Source organism: Hippocampus zosterae, chromosome 8 (assembly GCF_025434085.1).
Source record: "Hippocampus zosterae strain Florida chromosome 8, ASM2543408v3, whole genome shotgun sequence".
NCBI classification, from domain to species: Eukaryota; Metazoa; Chordata; class Actinopteri; order Syngnathiformes; family Syngnathidae; genus Hippocampus; species Hippocampus zosterae.
This window is the reverse complement of record NC_067458.1, coordinates 25463384-25483446: the sequence shown is the minus strand read 5'-3', so window position 1 is coordinate 25483446 and position 20063 is coordinate 25463384. Positions and strand designations below refer to the sequence as shown.

At 47.8% G+C, this 20063-nt stretch overlaps 2 protein-coding genes across 6 annotated transcripts; both read right to left on the bottom strand.

Moving 5' to 3' along the window:
* Positions 1-31: 31 nt before the first annotated feature.
* Positions 32-3748, bottom strand: LOC127605815 (GDP-L-fucose synthase-like). 3 transcript variants are annotated; one of them, XM_052073619.1, is made up of 10 exons: positions 3600-3748; positions 3073-3216; positions 2866-2980; positions 2637-2765; positions 2190-2263; positions 1888-2021; positions 1107-1238; positions 946-1025; positions 357-456; positions 32-286 (listed from the first exon to the last, which is right to left on the bottom strand). In XM_052073619.1, the coding sequence occupies exons 2-10, from the start codon at positions 3198-3200 to the stop codon at positions 231-233; spliced, it is 948 nt and encodes a 315-aa protein (XP_051929579.1). In that variant the 5' UTR covers positions 3201-3216; positions 3600-3748; the 3' UTR covers positions 32-230. The 3 variants fall into 3 exon arrangements, with proteins under 3 accessions (XP_051929579.1, XP_051929578.1, XP_051929581.1); XM_052073618.1 differs by having other exon boundaries at positions 3590-3738; XM_052073621.1 differs by having other exon boundaries at positions 3073-3232; positions 3590-3732.
* A 1592-nt stretch (positions 3749-5340) lies between these two features.
* Positions 5341-19910, bottom strand: LOC127605776 (epidermal growth factor receptor substrate 15-like 1). 3 transcript variants are annotated; one of them, XM_052073545.1, is made up of 27 exons: positions 19789-19910; positions 18230-18271; positions 18068-18157; positions 16873-16920; positions 16693-16788; positions 15794-15850; positions 15589-15714; positions 15444-15503; positions 15052-15294; positions 14832-14989; positions 14485-14641; positions 13728-13790; positions 12876-12961; positions 11940-11972; positions 11282-11354; positions 11045-11206; positions 10734-10931; positions 10368-10556; positions 10061-10169; positions 9877-9927; positions 9503-9639; positions 9349-9412; positions 9115-9263; positions 8953-9046; positions 8674-8838; positions 8273-8289; positions 5341-7345 (listed from the first exon to the last, which is right to left on the bottom strand). In XM_052073545.1, exons 1-27 carry the CDS (start codon positions 19813-19815, stop codon positions 7199-7201), a joined length of 2841 nt encoding a protein of 946 aa, XP_051929505.1. In that variant the 5' UTR covers positions 19816-19910; the 3' UTR covers positions 5341-7198. The 3 variants fall into 3 exon arrangements, with proteins under 3 accessions (XP_051929505.1, XP_051929506.1, XP_051929507.1); XM_052073546.1 differs by lacking the exon at positions 11940-11972; XM_052073547.1 differs by lacking the exon at positions 8273-8289 and having other exon boundaries at positions 7167-7345.
* Positions 19911-20063: the final 153 nt, after the last annotated feature.

The following is a 20063-nucleotide window of genomic DNA, read 5'->3' as shown; positions in this document are numbered from 1 at the left end:
ACCAGTATTACAAAAATGAATTGGGCAAAGTGTGAAGCGCAGCTCCTTTTAATGTGGCGGTGAAACGCAAAGAATGAATCTGATGCGCTAAAATGGAAGCTTGCGTGTCGCATTCTTTCGGGGGGCACCTTGTTCTCTGCGGCCAGGCAAGTACCGGCCCCGTCACCTCTCCGGTCCCCCATCCCAGTAAGCTCCCCGATTGTTTTCGTCCACATCCCGAGGCACTGGTTTCACTTGCGAGCCGTGTCGTAGTTTGTAACGAACCAGTCGCAGGTTTCCTGGAGAGCTGCGAGGACATGGAAGTCAAGTGGGACAGCCCTAATCCCCCCCCCAAAAAAAACGCTTCACGGGCTCACCTTGTTTGAAGGGCGTGAAGCGGAAATCCGGGCGATAGCGGCGCAGCTTGGCGTTGCTGGCCGTCTTTTTCAACTGCCCGTCTGATTTACTCGTGTCGTACTGCAGCGGCGGTGGTCAAGGCAATTGCGGTGAAAAGGCGAGTTTGAATGTGGGAGGAAACCGGAGCACCCGGAGAAAACCCACGCAGGCCCGGGGAGAACATGCAAACTCCACACAGGGAGGCCGGAGCTGGAATCGAACCCGGTACCTCTGCACTGTGAAGCCCACGTGCTAACCACTGGACTACCGGGCCGCTCGGTTATATTGCACATTCTTGAAATTAACTTGTTGGAACGTGCCGAGTACGTAATTTATATTTTCAGCAGCACTTAGAAATAAACGGCTATTGCCGACCTAATTCTTGACTCACATCAGGTTCGGAAAACTTTCTAATTCAGCGATCATTCAGAAGCCAGTTTTTATTGAGTGCTGCAAATAAAAGTAACTTTGCTGAGGAACGACACCGACACGCGCCCATCGCAGCCTTAAAAATGGGCCGTGACGACATTTGACTCGCGTTACCTTTGCACGTACTTGATGTTAGGATACAACCACTTGGCCTTTAAAGTCCAGTGCTTGCACAACCGCGTCTGCTGCGTCTTTGATTGACACTTCGTCTTCCTCCCCAACTGCGGTCGACAGACAAAACAAGCGCGCTCCGATTTGGGACCTTCTCATTTGGGCTCATAACGCGCAGGACGAGAACTTACCGGAAAGGATGATGGGCTCCACCTCAGGATATTCCATCAAAACCCACAGAAGGAGGCGTGCCAAATCCAAAGAGTATACAAACTGCCTTTTTGGAGTGCCGGAGCCCCAGACCACCAACGGCTTCCCCTCCTCTAACGTGGAATAACGGTGCACGTGCATACTGTTAGTCAGGCATGTCCAAAGTCCGGCCCGGGGGCCAAATCCGGCCCGCGGTCGAATTTCATCCGGCCCTCGGCCCCCGTCATAAAATCGGTGCCGTCTGGCCCGCAGGCTGGGCGCAATGGAACACGTGTTGCATTGACTGAGGTCTCGTAGACTGGTGAGTGATGTTTCATAGAGTACTGCTTCCCTCTAGTGGCTGAATGAGTAATAGCATTCACTAAATGAGTACAGTAATAGCATTTAGACACTAGAGGGCATCACTCGCGAGTTAACAAGACATCACTCCGTGTTTATATTGACTGATATGTCATATTTCAAATTCCTGTTTCAAATGAACCAAAAGAAATTCTTAAGATTGTTGAAATTCAAATAAAAATGGAAATGTGAAACAGACTGGCTTACTAAAATTTGCTGAACAATATTGTTGTTCAATGTAAAGAATGTCAGCCAAGGTCGGCCCCCCCGACATTTTACCACATAAAATCTGGCCCCCTTGGCAAAAAGTTTGGACACCCCTGCTGTTAGTACACCTTATCACAAGAACATTTAAAAACCTTCAACCAAAAGTGCTGAAACGGTTTATTGCCGAGAGAAAAAAAAAAAAAAGATGCAACTTACTTTTGGCAATGTACGTTTTGTGAATTAGGCCGGGCAGCACGTGACCATCTTCGATACTGAAGTTGTCATGGGGACCAAAGACATTAGTGGGGATCACAGCCGTGTAGCGATGACCATGCTGCTGGAAATAGGCCCTGTGGAACACCATCAATGCGGTTTTATTAGACAAGTGAAAAGATTCACAGGCTGCCGCGTCTCCTCTGCACTAAGCCATTGAGAACCGCAACCTTTGAAACTAAATTTTTTTTTTGTCCTCTTTTGCAGTTATGAAGTCACCTAATCCTAAAGACAGAATACACTACCTGTTTTGGACATCTACCATTCTTTTTGCATAGGCGTAGCCAAAGTTGGACTCGTGAGGTGGGCCGTTATGGATCTGTTGAAAAGGAACAGAAAAGGCATTTGGGCCGAATGACACGGCGGTGTTCAAGCGATACTATTTGTTAATGCATCATGGCAACGGAAATATAAAATTACGCATGAAGCTGACATCTTCGGATCAGAATCTGAGCTCTTAAAAATCTGGATTAGTATGAACACGAATTGGACATCAACCAAAACGCTAACTGATTGATTGACCTTCCCAAATTTTAAATGACCAATTTCTATTGAAAATCAGTTTTTAAAATATGATTAAATCGACTGCGACCACTGTCTTAGAACTGAATATTTGTCTGATGTCATCAAAATAATCACCAGAATAGGATGCTGTCAAAACATGATGTCTATACCACATAAACAGCACTTACCATAGTTTCATCGATGGGATATGTGGTCTTATCGGGAAATATGCAGGTGGACAGACAGGAAATGACCTTAACCACACCTACTTCATGTGCAGCCTGCAGCACATTGTCATTCATGTGGATGTTATTCCTCTGAAAAAAAAAAAAAAGAAACGCAACAGCTGTTGGAGCTGGCGGGTTTAACGATTGTCATGCAAAGCTGTGAAAGTTCAACTGAATGCATTTGTTGTACCCAAAAGTCCAGGTTACTCTTCAAGTTTTTGAAAAGTCCTCCCACCATGGCAGCCAGGTGGATAACATGGCTTGGTTGGTGTTTCTTGAACAGATCCCGCGTCTCTTTCATGCTCCTAGAAGAACCCAAGCATACAAGGATCACGAAAAAAAAAAGACAATTGACGGCAACCTCCAAATATCGTTTGAGTGTTTTGTTTTTGCCCACGTGAGGTTGGCATCTTTGGAAGACAGGAAGATCCACTCTTCACCTTCGCAGCCTGCCCTTTCCTCTTGGACCACACGTTGGATGGCCATCCCCACCAAGCCAGAGCCTCCAGTCACCAACACCCTCATCTGACCGCTGACAGCTCTATTGCATAAACACACTATAAGCCAGAAGGTGACAAGAGACTTTTTAAATTGCGCGATATAGGAAGAATTTAGCGGGCTGCTCACTGAATCTTACAGGAAGGCAAGTGGTCAAAAGTAACGATTTTGACAGAAGGGGCATAGAACGGATTTAAGCGACTCAGTAAGAAATGTTCATAAAGATCGTATATTTGAACATTTAAAGCGACCGCGTTTATTCAAAAGAATGGATGAACACTTGTGCGCGACACCGTGGCAGGTGGATGAGGCTTTACTCAAGTCGCTAAGTACACGCAAAGTAAAAGTCGATGTTAGCTACCAACACTTAGCACTTGGGGCATTTTTACAAGCATCTGACAGATTATAATGGGTACCTCCTCGTACAAAGTCGTATCGCTTGAATCCTCTTCCACAAGAACGCGTTCAAAGGTTTAACATTGTGAATCTAAGAAGAAAAACATCGTCCGGCAGAATGATTTAAGTACTCGACTTCCGTTCTACGAAGTTGCGAGAATATACTGTACAAACACTACCGGCTCCGCCTTCAAAATAAAAAGACATTTGCCATCTGGTGTGGCGGAAGTTGGAAACTGGAATGCCGTCATAGCAGGATGTTTACCTCAGTTCATGTTTCCAGGGCTTGTTCTCGCCCTTCACTAGTTTTCACAAAATCCCGTGGACAAGTATGTGTGTGTGTGTGTGTGTGTGTGTGTGTGTGTGTAAAATCACCTGGCTTCTTCATAATGTGGCAACGTCCATGTACTAATGTTGATATGTTTTGCAACATTCTGTCTCTTCTCTTAATTGGTGATTTGTCATTGCAAGTTTTATGCTTAATATAGAAAGACAAAGGGAAACATGAAATGTGTCAAAAGTCAACACATATCAGTGTGCACTTAAAGTACTTGGTAAAGACCAGATAAACTTTAGCTGGTTGAATTGGCTTTTCATGAAGCCTGAAGGTTTTGTGCTAACAACGACTTATATTTGGAACGACTGATAACTCCCTGCTCCTCAACTAAGGCCCCAGTTCCCAAAAGATCATGTGTTGCTAATTATGTCGGTATGGTGTTCTTTTGGCCATACGGTATATTATTCTATTGTGTTGTCACAAAACATTGTTTTTTTAAAAATTATGATTTAGTTTTTAAGTCTCACAACATATATAGTGTGTTATGGTGCAACAACCTACATTGTTCTACCTTTCGCCACAGTTGGAAAATTGGAATACATTTGTTTTGTGTGTGTGTTTCCAGAGGAAAGAGGAGCATGCCAGGTAGAAGTACTTTTTTTTTTTCTTTCAACGCACACATGTAATGGAGAAGACGACAAAAACCGTTTTCTCCTCGATTGTGAAACACTCTGTTTTCTTTCTTTTTATCATACAAGAGATGATAAAGTATACACAGCATCTGGATCAAGACCGCTCGGCAAAAGAAAAATAGAATGCACACTTCAGGAAATCAGGGTTAACGACGTACCCCTTAACACTTGTTAATATACTTTCTCCCAATTTTTTTTCATTGCCCCCAACAAATCAGAAACTGCTAGTGCATCAAACTGATGAAGAACATATGAAAAACATACATGACATAAAAATAAAACACCTATTGCACAAGTGAGACAAATACAGCATTAACGGTGTGAATTGTTCCCGCTCAAAGAGCAGTACATGGCGCGCGGCTGAGGTTTCACAGTAGAGCTCAATGGAACAGACAAGCTAGGCTAGAATGAACAATGAAGCAAATTGGATAATGTCTGACAAGCACAAATAGCGCACGAGAAGCATGCTCGCTGGCGGGTAGCTACTGTCCATGTTACCTTGTCGCGACAGATGCGTTTAAAAGTCCATTGGCAACGTTTCAAAGGAAATATGCATTTCGAGCATATGAGTAGAGCTAGGCTGCTAGACCTACTGTTTTAAACAATTTTAAAAGATGCGCCAAAGGATCTTGTTAGCTGACGGCTAGTGACTAACCAAATCATACTGTAGCGATATGTGGTCAAGTTAGCGAAGTAGAAATTAAATAGGCATCTAAAAATGTGGACAGTCCGGGCAGGGTAACATGAGCAGAGCTAGCCTGCGTGATATCTGTTAGCCTGCTAGCTAGTAGCCAGTTTCAAAGGGCGGGGGTTGGGGACTAGTCATTTCATCAACACGCTCAATAAAATTATTGATTTCATGTCTTAGCTGCTAAGACATGCTAAAATGCTAGCTTGTTGACATCACATAAAGCAGAATAAAAATTTAAAAATCTAAGTTAGCAGTTCAGGCGAGAATACGCGTACAGGACAACATGAGCAGAGCTAGCCTGTTAGCTAGCCTCCAGCTTCAATGAGAGTCACAAGAAAAGCCGCCATTTGTTCTATCAATTCAGTCAAGAAAACAATCGGCTTGTTAGTTGGGAGTGTTAGCAGGTTTAGCTTCGTGACACAACTTCAAATGAAACAGCAAAAAGTGGATGGTGAACTGTAAACCTAAAAAAAGGCGGGAAGAAACACCTTCATTTGAAATGCAGTGGATGTGGCGCCTACATGGCAACTCAGTGACTTCACATTGGCAGGAACGTTTGTATTGGGCAGAAAATAAGAACGACAAAGCAAAAAGAAGAAACCATCTTGCAATTCAAAGTCATCCTTTTTTACAGTCCTGCATCGATACCGATAAAAGACAAATATTGGCCATTTTAGGTGGGTTTCTTGCTCTTATTATCACCACTTGCGCTTCACGCAGGAGTAGAACAGCCAGTGGTGTCAAATTCAGACTTCTATTTACAGAGACATTCTGGAGCGACCGCCCCCCCGCACCCCCCAAGTGGGTGGTATGTTTGTCTTGTAGTAGCACTCCATCCAACACCACAATCAGCATCCACCACATATCAACGTGTTTTTTTTTAAGTGGTTGAGATTTGCGAGGGAGCGCAATGTAAACCTTCCTATCATCAGGAATAAATAAGTACGCCAGGTCTCATACAGAGAAGATAAATGATGAAAAAAGTCAGCAGTGTGTGTGTGTGTGTGTGTAGTCAGTCACGGCCATTCGGTCGCTGCTTCAAGTACATAACAACAACAAAAAAAAGTTAGTGAGTGGTTAACACATTTCCAGTTTCTACCGGGTTCTGTCTGTCAAGCAACATCATCAGTTATACTTCCAAACATCTCCAAATCAAACGCTTAAAACATTTGTTTAAAAAAAAAACAACAACAACAAACAATTCCCTCATAACGTTATCAAAATTATTAAACGTGTGCAATCACAAGCTAATACTGCTACCGCTACTCCCATTTTCTTTTTGTTTTTGTCTGCTAGTGGAAATGGACCCATCCATTTGGAGCCTATCCCTTTTGAAATTAGACGAGTCACCAGCCAATCACAGGGCACGATATGGACAAACAATCACACGTCAGGGAATTTAGAGTCTTCAAAGAAATGGAACAACAACAAGGTAAAAAGCGAGCGTAAATGTCGCGATACGCCAACTGTCCAAACTGTCCTCCATTTTGCTGGCCGGTAGCCTCAGGATTGGACTCTTGGAATCACACGCTTGAAATAAAGGAAGGATGATGGGGCAAAAAACCACGAGGTAACGTTGCTTACCACTAACATACCAAATGTCCGTCTTCCATTTTGCTGTGGCACGTTTGGACAATGGAGCTTTAACAAAAAAAAAAAAAAAGAAACACTGAGTGGAGGTTTTCCAGCCTTTTTGTCCTTCTTATCACAGTGAATTGTTAATAATGACGATGATGATGATGTAGAGCGTCTAATCCCATTCAGTCATTCTGGAGCATTTATTATTTATGTTTTTTTTTAAGCACCAGCGGATGCTAACCGACACTGCCTGAGGAGACAAGGGCGGCTGGGCTTAACGCAATACTCGGAAGTGGGTTGCGTTTTTTTTTGTTCATCCTGAAGTTGTCAATGGTGTGTGTGTGTGTGTGTGTTTAGAGAATATTCAAGAGTCATGTCGGTGGGCGACTAGTCACGCGTTGGACATCTCAGCCTTGCTGAGGGCAATGGCGAGCTCCAGGTCTTCTTGCTCCTGCTGCCGAAGACGCTTCAGGCGCTCCCGCTCGGCCCGCTCGCTCTCGCGTTTGGCCCACTCCAGTTGCTGAGCCTCGTTATTAAACTGACACACACAGAAACGCACACACACACACGTGTTTAATGCTGGCTTCTGCTAACATGTCCAGGGGTCCGTCTAAAGTCCCCTTCACAATGCTCATAAGGAGGAAGCGTTTTTTTTTTTTTTCAACCTTTCTCTGCTCATCTTGTGTGGGAGGCTTGGAATCATTTGGCCAATCAAAATTAGTGTTACTTTCACACACTTGAATGCGACGCCCTGCACCGGCGATTGAAATTTCAAATTGTCGGAAAACCAGTGACCGACTATCAGCCGCGCATGAAAGGGAGTATTTCGAATCCCGGCGCAAGCCTGAGCGACAGTCCAGTCGCGATCAGCCTAATTGCACAGTGCGCATTCTGAACACAGTAAGTCAGGCATGTCCAAAGTCCGGCCCGGGGGCCAAATCCGGCCCGCGGTCGAATTTCATCCGGCCCTCGGCCCCTGTCATAAAATCAGTGCCGTCTGGCCCGCAGGTTGGGCGCAATGAAACACGTGTTGCATTGACTGAGGTCTCGTCGACTGGTGAGTGATGTTTCATAGAGTACTGCTTCCCTCTAGTGGCTAAATGAGTAATAGCATTCACTAAATGAGTACAGTAATAGCATTTAGACACTAGAGGGCATCACTCACGAGTTAACAAGACATCACTCCGTGTTTATATTGACTGATATGTCATATTTCAAATGATCCTTGCAGTTGTGGATATGTGTATTGCTTGTTCATTTCCCCGTTGTTCGAGTCAAAGGTTTTGTGACTATTGAAAAGTCATAGTGATACATTTTATGTTTCAAATCAATCAATTTGTCCATTTGTCAAGTAAAACCAACATCTGTGGGTTAAAGTATATCAAACAGCATGTGTTGGATACAGCATCGAAGCCATGGGAAGAAAAAAAAAAATCAAATCTCAATGTGAAAAAGTCAAACTCACCTTGACCTTGTCAGGTCCTGTCAAGGTTGAGAGAACACACGTTAGCAATACATCAACTCAATAGATCAAGTCATATCATTGCTGTCGGGGAGAAACCCCAAAGATGGTCAATTTCATCTTTTTTTTCTTCCATAAAGGTGTACCGTCGCCACGTGGTCTGTTCTTTTTCCGCACTAATAACCGTCTTTTTAGTATGGAAAATATCTTGAGAAAAGATCTCTTAGCTCTCTCGGACGTTTGTCAATTTAAGTGTCGTATAAGACCACTTCTTCACTGCACTGGCGCTGGGACTCCCCCCCCCGACAGCGACAAAATTCTGTAGCATTATTGTTTTGAGTCTTTATGAACTTCCTGGAGTCACATGACAAAGGACAGCATCCAAAGTGAAGGGAGAGTCTTACTTGGTGCTGAGGACGGCGGGGCAAAAGGATCCTTGCCGCTGAAGGGGTCCCCCAAACCTTTTTTACTCTGGAAGGGGTCGACAATGTCCCGGCCAAACGGCTGGAAGGGGTCGCTTGGCTTGGGGGCTTCCGTCGGGCCGGACACGTTGACTGGCGTCGTCTTACCTGCGACGCACCGAGTGGTCATTGTTCAGTTACACTTCCAAGCACTCTCAACGGTTTGCTGGTTTGCTTTGTGGCCTCATCAGGGATTACCAGATGCAAACTTGTTCGACTCACCGCTGGGGGGTTTGGGCCTCGGCGGAACTCCTTTTTTGGGGGGCAGGGCCGGCGTGTCGCTCTTCCTGCTGAACGGATCATCCGCAAATACAGCCTGGCCACAAGGAAGTATCTCGTGAGTCGTCGCCAGAAGGGGGCGACGTTGTGATCGTCGCGCGCTACCTTCTGGTAGTCTGGCAGCCAGCTGGCGCGGCCTTCGAACGGATCTCTGGGCTTGGCCATGTGGCTGAAGTCGGCGAAAGCGGCAGAGCTGCTGTTACCGCTGCTGCTGAAGGAGCCGCTGCCAAATGGATCCAAAGAGCCAAACAAATCTGAAAGGGACGAATGGACGACGGTCAAGAAAACAGCAGTAGACGCTTTCGGCCATGCGTAATCTTGGATGGGAGACTTCCCTACCTGCGCCTTTGCATTTGGGGTTGCCGCTGGAAAACGGGTCATTACTCGTGAAATGAGCCATTTGCTGCAGGAGAACAACATTTTTTTTTTGGACTATGAAACTTCTGAAGCGATGGAAAGCAAACAGATGAAACTCAATGACTAAATGCGTCACCTTGGAGGGTAGCGTGGCGCTCTTGCTAAAGGGGTCGGCTGTGGCGAAGGGGTCCAGTTTTGCGGTCTTCTTGAAGAAATCTTCAGACGAGGCCTTGAACGGGTCCGTCTCTTTGAACGGGTCGCCACCGAACGGATCTGCAACGCCAAATCGTGAAATCGTGACTCACTGGCGCTGATGACTTGATTAATCAGCGGTATAATGGCTCGAAAAAAAAAATGATTGAAACGATATTAAATAGTTATAGCACCAGTTTTACATTCCTCAAAAACAAAGGCTTAAAGCGCAGGTTGTGTGACAGCGGCGCTCAATTTGGTTGTTATCATTTTTTAAAATGTTATTAGAGCAAAGAATGAAGATGTGAAAGCGAGTACCTGTCGAGGCTGCGGGCAACTTTGCAAAGGGGTCATTTTGGAAGGGGTCTCCTGGAGGAGCAGAAAAGGTGACAAAACAAAAAAAAAAAAAGCTTGAAGCCAAGAGGGGAACAAAACAAATGCTGCCAACAAGAACCAAAAACAAAAAGAGCAGGAGGCGGAGCACGCCGAGGGAGACGAGCACCTTTGAAAGGGTCCGCCGTGAAGGGGTCCTCCGAGTGGAAGGGGTCGGCGTGGAGCTCCTGAGGCTGACTGTTGAACACGGACTGCTTCACTTTGAACGGATCTTCTTGCTAGGATAAAAACGCCAGGACTATATCAATTGAAAAAAAAAAAAACTTGCTCTCACGACGACTTCAGTTAGAATTTGGAGTGGGGGAGAACATTGCACCATCGTAAGAATCTGTCAGCGAATTCATCGATTCATTTCTCTATTTACAGATCTCGCTGAAATCGAAATTAGAAAGGGTGAGCGTGCATTTTTTTGCCACCTGTGGCTGTGAGGCCGCCGTCCCCATGGAGGGGAAGGTTCCGTTCTCCCTGTCGCCGAAGCCCTCGCTCATGTCGGCCAGGTTGGTCATGCTTCCTCCGTGGGTTCCGTTCAGGGTGCTGTTGTACTGCTCGATGCTTTTGGACACTTCCTGCTGGCTGTCCTGGATCTGCGACAGCTTGCTGCGTGCCTACACAACACAGGGCAGGGTCGTCACCACATCCGTCGCGAGAGACTTCATTCATCGTAAAAGTCAAGACGGACGTCAGACTGCACCACGTTTCAATTTTTGGAAAAGGAGCCAATTTTTTTTTTAAATCAAATGTAGAGCACCCTCTGCTGACTATAGAGAGGAATTACATTTCACCTGGTTGATCTCATCCTGCGTGGCCTTCAGGGACTTGATGATGGTCTCCAGCTGGATCTTGCCGGCGGCCAGACTCTGCTCCAGCTGGTCCTCCTCCTGCTGCAGCCGGCTAAGGTCGGCCTTGGCCCGGCCCAGCTCCTCCTCTTGGTTCTGTAGGTCCGACTCTTGAGAGTGGATCTGACTTTGCAGCGTTGAGATCTGCCAAGACCACAAGATGAGGTGAAGAAATGCAGATTTTCCAGAGTTTCAACATCTAAATTGGGGGGGCTCTGACATTTTGGAGGTACAAGGTGCCGCTTTGCTTCGCTCACCATCTGAGACTCCTCCTGACATTTGATGCGGACCTCGTTCAGCATGTCCTCCAGCTTGTGCTTCTGCTGGTCCATCTCCTCCAGGCGGTCCTGGGCATCCTGCTTCTGCGCCTCCAGCTCCTGCAGACAGGCCGCTTCTCGGTCCAGGTCATTCTGCATCTCCTGAAACCGCAAGACGAGCACGATGGAAACCACACCGGGCCAAACGACCAACCGCGTGGCCAAAGGCCGGCTTACCTGCACTTCGGCGCTCTTGTGCCTGATGGCCTCTTCCGCCTCCCTGATGTCCTGCTCCAGAGTGTACTTCTCCCTGGCGCGCATACACAAATGCATAAAAAAAAAGGTAAGAAGAACAATGAAACAAACAGTTCTGCGTGGGCACGTCGACATGTTTGCCGTTGAAGACACCGGACTGGAATTCTACGACATTCGAAATAACTCCGCGGATCGAGAGATCCATAAAAGGCCAAGTATGACAACAGTGGGGAAGTGAAAGCAAAACCATTGAGGGTCCAGCAACCCAATGCCATGGAAGATCACGGTTCAACATTGAATACCAGCTCATGTTGACATATTTTTCACGCTTAGAAATAAACAGCAAAACACTCCATACTTGCCATCCAGGTTTTTTTTTTTTTCGTTGCACAGTTTTCAAAGTTCAAGTTCAAATACATTGTACCAAAAAAGCAATTAAGAGTTGCACAATTCTTAGCAACCTTTGCAAGAGACCCCTAGAGACCCGCACATTGAGTCATACTTCAAATGAAAGGTCACAAATTATCACTCCAATTAAATTACAAACATAATCAATTCAATTGGGTCCATTTTCATGACGTGTGTGTGTTTGCAAGCGAGAATGCCAGTCCAGGCCCAGAGGGTGACTTGTGCGATTTACCTGAGCGTATTCCACTGGGTAAAGGCAAGAGTGCTGACGCAGCATTATGGAGAGAATAAGTCATGAGCAAACAAAATACACACACATTGAAGTAGTGTGTGCGTGTTGCGGTTGGTCGGTGACAAACGCACGTGAGGACGCACCATGATGATGAGTTAGGGAAAGGAGGGTCGGGCGTAGTGGATTTTTCTTCTTCTTCTTTTGACTACTTTTAATGATCATTATGGCCCCAAAGTTTGCAAAAAAAAAGGTGTTTGTGAAAATTAGGCCCCGGGAGCCATTTTTCACTGACCAACATCAAATTCATTCATTCATCTTCCGAGCCGCTTGATCCTCACGAGGGTTGCGGGGGGTGCTGGAGCCTATCCCAGCCGTCTCCGGGCAGTAGGCGGGGGGCACCCTGAATCGGTTGCCAGCCAATCGCAGGGCACACAGAAACGAACAACCATCCGCACTCACACTCACACCTAGGGACAATTTAGAGTGTTCAATCAGCCTGCCACGCATGTTTTTGGAATGTGGGAGGAAACCGGAGCACCCGGAGAAAACCCACTCAGGCATGGGGAGAACATGCAAACTCCACACAGGGAGGCCGGAGCTGGAATCGAACCCGGTACCTCTGCACTGTGAAGCCCACGTGCTAACCACTGGACTACCGGGCCACCCAACATCAAATTGAATTGGCATATCTCGCATGTTTCATCCAACCTGGATTCTCGGCGACTAATCATTGCTGTTCTTTCACTGCAATGTCACACACTTTGGTTCAAACTTGTTTTTTTTTGGTTGCATGGTGGAGAATGATCATTCTTAGAGAGGGAGGTTTAGGTGGGGTGTCCGATGTGTTCATGGCAAGCGAATGAATGCTTCAAAAACAGCACGGCTCATTCATCACACGTGAAAAGATTCAGATGGAATCACGTCACCTTCCCTTACCTCTGCAGCTGGGCGATCTCCTGGCTGATGTCGTCCAGCTCCTTGATCCCCGTAAATTCGCCCGAACCCACCGAGCTGGAGCTGTCCTGCACATGGGGGAGGTGGGGAAGGGTAGTTGGGGGTGTAAAACACATAGCAAGAAAGGGTCAGTCAACCGTGGGGCCAACGCGGTCGACGGGGGCCGAAGCGGGGCGGCGACGTGGAGGGAAAGGTCCAGAAAGTCCACGAGCACGGAGGGTCAAACGAGTGGGCGGGTGAGGGGGGCTCAAGGGGGAGGGGCTGACCATCCATGCCGGAGCAATTGCATGACACCCTCCATTCCACCCTAAAAAAACAAGTTCTGCATCCATGGGCCATCGGGCTTTCCCCTCTGTGTGGAAGCCCCCCCCCCACCCCACCCCCCTCGACCGCCTCAGAGTCCCGCAGATCACTGACGCATTAACATGGCACAACCTTTTTGCATTAGAGCGTGACACGACCCAGACATTTCCCGAAGGTGAGAACGTCATTTGAGATAAAGGGAGGGGGGGGGGTGGGCGGGGGGGATAGAAATGTTGAGCAAATGCTTCCCGTGTGTTTGGGGGGGGCTTGAAAGCATTGGCGAATGGGGGCCCTGAAGGGCCCATTAAATGACCTACCCACAGCTTGAACATTATGGCCTGAGGAGGAGGAAGAGCAAAGGAGGAGGGGAGAGCAAAGACGTTAGTTGCAGACGAGTCAGCCTGGACACCCCATCATGGAGGAACCCCCCCCCCCCCCCCCCCCCCCCCCCAGACCCCCACCCGAAACGCTGGCTCATGTCTTCACACGCTAACAACACATAAAATAAGCACACGAAGAAATTGCGCTTACCCTCCTCATCTCCGACAGCGCCGCCATCTCGGATCCCACTGGCGTCATGTACCCCGACATGCTCTGTTGGCAAATCCAAACAACTTGTATTAGTGGTGGTGGTGTTGCTTGTTTAGCAAGTTCCCAACACAAGGTAAGATTCATTCATTCATCTTCCGTACCGCTTGATCCTCACTAGGGTCGCGGGGGGTGCTGGAACCTATCCCAGCTGTCTTCGGGCAGTAGGCGGGGGACACCCTGAATCGGTTGCCAGCCAATCGCAGGGCACACAGAAACGAACAACCATTCGCACTCACACTCACACCTAGGGACAATTTAGAGCGTCCAATCAGCCTGCCACGCATGTTTTTGGAATGTGGGAGGAAACCGCAGCACCCGGAGAAAACCCACGCAGGCCCGGGGAGAACATGCAAACTCCACACAGGGAGGCCGGAGCTGGAATCGAACCCGGTACCTCTGCACTGTGAAGCCCACGTGCTAACCACTGGACTACCGGGCCGCCCACAAGATAAGATAAGAAAACCTTTATTAGTCTCGCAATGGAGAAATTCCCGATCCACAGCAGAAGTTATGAAAGGAGGAAGTAGAACAACAAAATATAGGAGCTGTTGGAAAGGCAGCCACTCACGCGGCGCCATTTTGAAGTCAAAATAACAAAATAACACAACACGATGAATCTCCTCTCGACTGTTCTGAGCGTAGCTCTCATTGGACAACATTTGGACACCCCCTGGCATATGGTGTCGTCATGACCTACCGGGACTGGAGTTCCCCTCTCCGAAGGCGGGATCATATCCGCCGTCAGCGCCTGAGGGGGGTCCACGCCCTTGCTCACTTTCTGCTGGATGAGATGCATGGCGAGGGCAAACTGCTCCCTGGTCAACTTGCCCATTTGTCTGGTGTCGGCCAGAGCCCTGCGGGGTCAGGAACGGAGAGACCAGTTGAAGTGAAGAGGAACCGAACGACCCAGAGCCGAGCAAACCCGTAGGACGCCACGACAAAGTCTGGACTGCACGATGATGTCAAGAACTAACATGCTAACGAGTGGAAAACGGCCAAAGGGAGGAGGACGCTAACAGGTGTTAGCTAGCTGAGGTAGCCTACCATATATGGGCGAGGACGCCTTGAGAGAGTCCAGATTGCATGAAGATGTCCTTCACTTCCAGCCCACTGACAAAACCATCCAGGTCGGTGTCCGTCTTCAGGAAGATGTCGTCGTAGCGACCGCGGTCCGACGCCGGGACTGCCCAGTTGAGGGAGTGCTGGAGAGTTGATGGCACCGTGAGACTTGAAAACCGATCCGATTCGACGTTGGATCTCGTACCTGTCCAGACTTGAGGGTATGTTTGGGGGACAGACTTCCCGTACTGTTGAGGGAGTTCATGCTGCCGTGGGACGGCGTGGAGCGCAGGGAGTCCTTGGGAGGCGGTGGGCTAGCCGGTAGCGGGGGGACCCCGCCCACCACCGAGCACAAGCTTTTTTTCCTCTTGGATGGGGGGATGAGGGCGGTGGGCAGGTGGGCTGGAACGGGTTCCTTCTCCAGCGCGCGGTACACCAGGTGCATGGCCTGCCACGGAACGAGACAAAAACAACAGATTTTCTCATGGTGTTACCTCGTGACGTGGAATGACAAAGTGAAATCGAATGGGGGCGGGGGGGTGGGGGGGGGGGTCAGCATAATTTGCTGAGTTTGGGATAGCTGTGAAAATGGCTCACCACGGCAAACTCGTCTCGGTCCAGATGGCCGTCTTTATCGATGTCACTCAGGTCCCAAACCTGCCGGCAGCGTAAAGGAGCACAAGGAGGGTGATACGCTTGACAAAAAGGCCTTAAACAACCATGTGGGGGGGCGAGGGCAAACCTTGCCGAGGACGTCCAGAGGCAGCTTCGAATTGATGAGGACGGGTCGGACCTTCTCTCCTGACAGCAGGCCGTTGAGCGGCGAGAGGCTTTCAAAAATGCCGTCAAATTTGTTCTTTTCCTCCGGCTGAAACAAATATTTGTCTTTGTTTTTTTTGGATGCAGAATTTGAAGAAATCATACTACTCGGTTGTGTACTTCCATACCCTGACAGCCCAGTGGGCTTCAGTGGAGGTGCTCAGAGAAGGACTGCTGTTGTCCTTCTGCAAACAAGTAAAAAAAAAAAAATCAAATATAAGGAAAAATTCTATTATATTATGACCCAGATTTGTGGGTCACAATAAATAACGCACAGACCATTGTGTGTTATTTATTCAGCATTTGAATATTTTTAATTGGCCTAATATTTAGACCAATTCATTGAAAAATATTGCCAAGTGTGTGCCCCGAGGTAAAATTACTCGACTACATTTTGCAGATTACTACCTTTTTTAAAGAAAGTGTCACATAATGGCATTGTATTATTTTGGGAATTATTATTAATAATGAAATGTATGAAATATCTTTTTTTTAATTCATTTTTATATTTATACAACAGAGGGGCGGCCCGGTAGTCCAGTGGTTAGCACGTGGGCTTCACAGTGCAGAGGTACCGGGTTCGATTCCAGCTCCGGCCTCCCTGTGTGGAGTTTGCATGTTCTCCCCGGGCCTGCGTGGCTTTTCTCCGGGTGCTCCGGTTTCCTCCCACATTCCAAAAACATGCGTGGCAGGCTGATTGGACGCTCTAAATTGTCCCTAGGTGTGGGTGTGAGTGCGAATGGTTGTTCGTCTCTGTGTGCCCTGCGATTGGTTGGCAACCGATTCAGGGTGTCCCCCGCCTACTGCCCGGAGACAGCTGGGATAGGCTCCAGCACCCCCCGCGACCCTAGTGAGGATCAAGCGGCTCGGAAGATGAATGAATGAATGAATTTATACAACAGATTATTTTTGTTTTATTTATCACAATGTAAAACAAAACATTTTTTAAAATGCACTTTCTGCTATTTTTAAATTTGATCTGCGCGCAGTTGTCCTGAGTAAAATATACGAGGTGGAGGCCACTCACAAATTTGGGCGGCGGCACACTGAGGTTGAGGCTGGACACACTGACGTCATGGCCGCTCTGTGCGCACGCCACCAAACGCAGCGCCACGTAAAAACCCTTTTGGCAGTAGAGAGGATGGAGAAGACGTTGACTGTGATGAAAGTCATCGCTTCACATTCTACTTCAGGAGTTGTTTCCTACCTGCTTGTCCAGGTAGCCTTTACCCTCCGGATCAGCCAGATCCCAAATCTGGAAGAAAATTTTAAAAACTGCAGAAAACCGCCATCTTGTCTTTCAATAACCATTATAACACTCATTCACAAAATTGTTTTATCAGCATCGGGTACACTAATTGGATAAATTAGCTATCTTGTGGGCTGCTAAATGATCCCCCCTCCCCCACAAAAAGTTTGCCAATTTAGTATCGAGCGGGAGATCGACAGGCGGATCGGTGCAGCGTCTGCTGTGATGCGGACGTTGTATCGGTCTGTCGTGGTGAAGAAGGAGCTGAGCCAAAGGGCGAAGCTCTCAATTTACCGGTCGATCTACGTCCCAACCCTCATCTATGGCCACGAGCTATGGGTCGTGACCGAAAGAACGAGATCCCGGATACAAGCGGCTGAAATGAGTTTTCTCCGCAGGGTGTCCGGGCTCTCCCTTAGAGATAAGGTGAGAAGCTCTGTCATCCGGGAGGGGCTCAGAGTCGAGCCGCTTCTCCTCCACATCGAGAGGAGCCAGATGAGGTGGCTTGGGCATCTGATTCGGATGCCCCCTGAGCGCCTCCCCGGTGAGGTGTTCCGGTCATGTCCCACCGGGAGGAGACCCAGAGGAAGACCCAGGACACGCTGGAGAGACTATGTCACCCAGCTGGCCTGGGAACGTCTCGGGATCCCCCGGGGAGAGCTGGAAGAAGTAGCTAGGGAGAGGGAAGTCTGGGCTTCCCTGCTAAAGCTGTTGCCCCCGCGACCCGGCCCCGGATAAGCAGTAGATGATGGATGGATGGATGGATGGATGGAATTTAGTATCACACCTCATACAATGACACCTCTGTCCAATTGGTGAAATTCCTGAGTAGAAGTTCATCTAAGTGAGAGCCTTGGAATTGGACCCCAAACGGCTCCACCAAACTAAAATGGCCGACTTTGTGTTCAATTTTGAGCAAGTGACCGTGACTTTTTCTGACATTATAAACATTCCTGCCCAACTTGAATTGGGTGCAGGTTATTTTTGGTAACTTCTACGAAATATATATATATATATTTTTTTGCCATTGAAAATGGGCGAAAGGGACTAACATCACCGATGCAGGTTGCATGCTTGGGCCCAAAAAACACACACTTGACAGAAACAGTAAAACAGCTAAACAACTAGATGGCAGTTAACAACACACTGCTACCTTTCCCAGCGTGACATCTGGAAGTCCAGACTTTTTCAAGAACAGGGCAGCTTCTGTTGGTCCCACTTTTCCCGTGTTTCCCGGATCCACCTAGGGTACGTACACACACCGTCACAGCTTGCTAGGACAGCATGCAAAGATACTGCCCAGTTAACATTTTACCTGTCTGTAAAAGTTCTCAAACACGGGGCTCCCGCTCGTCAACTGTGACAGACAGACACATCGATTACTTTCATTGTGGACTTTGATTCCTTTGATTGACCAGCGTTTTTGGGTAGGGCGTTCATCACCGGAGTATGCCATTAAATACAATCAAGTCAAGTAGAAGGTAATTGGAGAAATGCTTGTCTGGCATTATTAAAGGGACACTTGGGCCAGGATGGGAATTTTTTCACTCTCAAGCTCGATATATGTAGTTTTATTTTTAGTCAGGAATATCATCTTCGCTTGGATTTTCAATTGTATTAATTTGTTTTGGAGAAATAAAATATTCAAAACCGTCAATAAATCCCAAATATTGTGCAGATCGCTTTTCTATTTACACAGGTTGAAGTAGACATGAGTAGGAATGTGCATGGATTTTGGTAACAACACTAAGTGATTACAGGACGTGACAAGCCAAGCCAGGAAACAGGACGTATTACAATGCTTGCCTCCCTGCTATGACCTAGACAGGCTGAGAAGCAGAGGGGGGGGGGGGGGGGGGGCACCCGTGACAATCTCGTGATGCTGACATCTTTATTACATACGTATTTAAGTGAAAGTGTTCAGCCCATCCAAGTGTCCCTTTATATCGAATTGGTGTAAAGCAGCAGCTGTTGTAATCTTTTGAGGTTGGATTTTGAGGTTGGCATGTAGTTTTCCAATCAGCGGCTTGTGTTTCTTTTACCTCCCTGACATGGAACTGACCAGATTTTTTGGCCAGTCACTGTTGTCACACAAGGATCGTGTGAATGTCACTTTGCGTGTGTTGGCTGTCTATTTATTTCCCCTATAAAAGAAACATTCATTCCTGGCAGATGCAACATAATGTGCAAGTATCGAACCTTCATAGGGGGAAATTGGTGAATGTTTCAGCTTTTATTAGGACAAAAGTGTGGGTGTGGTAATACGACATGACATGAAATCCAAAAGAAGTTCAACACGACGCGAATGACATCACAATTGAATTGCTGCTAGCTTCACGCTAACAAAACCATGAAAATAGAAGACACTTGTGAAACGTCTGCGATGGACGTTTCACAAGCAGTGTGCGCTTCTGTCTTTTCTTTCGCCCGCAAAAGTGACGTCGGCCTGGTTTACTTCGGCATCAATTTGTCACCGCTTGCAGATTAGCCCGCTTTGCCCCGACGATGCTAACCAGCTAGCGGCGGTGAAGGCGGCAGGCCAGCACGAAGGAGTCCGCCTCAAAGACGCGGCTCGTCGGGGATACGCAGTGACATTCCACCCGCGGAGAGTACCACTGGTGTTCCGTTCAAAGGGCGGGGGTAAGTTAGCCGGTTGTGGCCGTCGGCGGTAGCTAACGAGCCCGCTACATAACGGGACCGCCGCCACTGCCGACGCACTGGGCCTGGCTCGACCGGCCGAAAGAGCAAATTTCTCTCTAAATGGGCGACGTTACAAGAGGCGACAATGACACGGAGTGGTGGTGGAGCACAAAGCGAACGTGTGAGGTCGCATTAGCTTGATAAGGTATCGTGGACAAGGCTTGCATCCTTTACCTGGCTGAGAGATGTGAGCGCTGCCATCTTCCCTGTTGCTGCGGGAACGCACCCTCCCGACGCAGCCGGGAAACTGCGCCCCCCAGCGGACAGCGTATGCCTCGCTACTCGGGAGCCCCAGAAGTCGCGTTTGCGCCTTTCTTCTTCTACTCTTGCATTTCACAGACTATGGCGCGACGCTGCCCTCATTAGAACTTTTTTTACACTGCATGCTTATTGTCCCTTGGGAACGCTCGTGGATTACAGGCACACAGTGTGTCGGATTTTTTTGTTAA

Bases quoted from the DNA above. Each gene is read 5' to 3' on its own strand.
- LOC127605815 (XM_052073619.1), bottom strand. From the start codon at position 3,200: ATGAGGGTGTTGGTGACTGGAGGCTCTGGCTTGGTGGGGATGGCCATC. The intron at 2,766-2,865 runs GTACAACAAATG...TTTTTTTTTCAG, and splicing joins AGAGTAACCTGGACTTTTGG to AGGAATAACATCCACATGAA. The intron at 2,022-2,189 runs GTAGTGTATTCT...GGTGTTCCACAG, and splicing joins ATGGTAGATGTCCAAAACAG to GGCCTATTTCCAGCAGCATG.
- LOC127605776 (XM_052073545.1), bottom strand. From the start codon at position 19,815: ATGGCAGCGCTCACATCTCTCAGCCAG. The intron at 15,851-16,692 runs GTGAGTGGCCTC...ACTTGTTTGCAG, and splicing joins GTGTGCCGCCGCCCAAATTT to AAGGACAACAGCAGTCCTTC. The intron at 15,295-15,443 runs GTGAGCCATTTT...GTTCCGTGGCAG, and splicing joins ACCGAGACGAGTTTGCCGTG to GCCATGCACCTGGTGTACCG.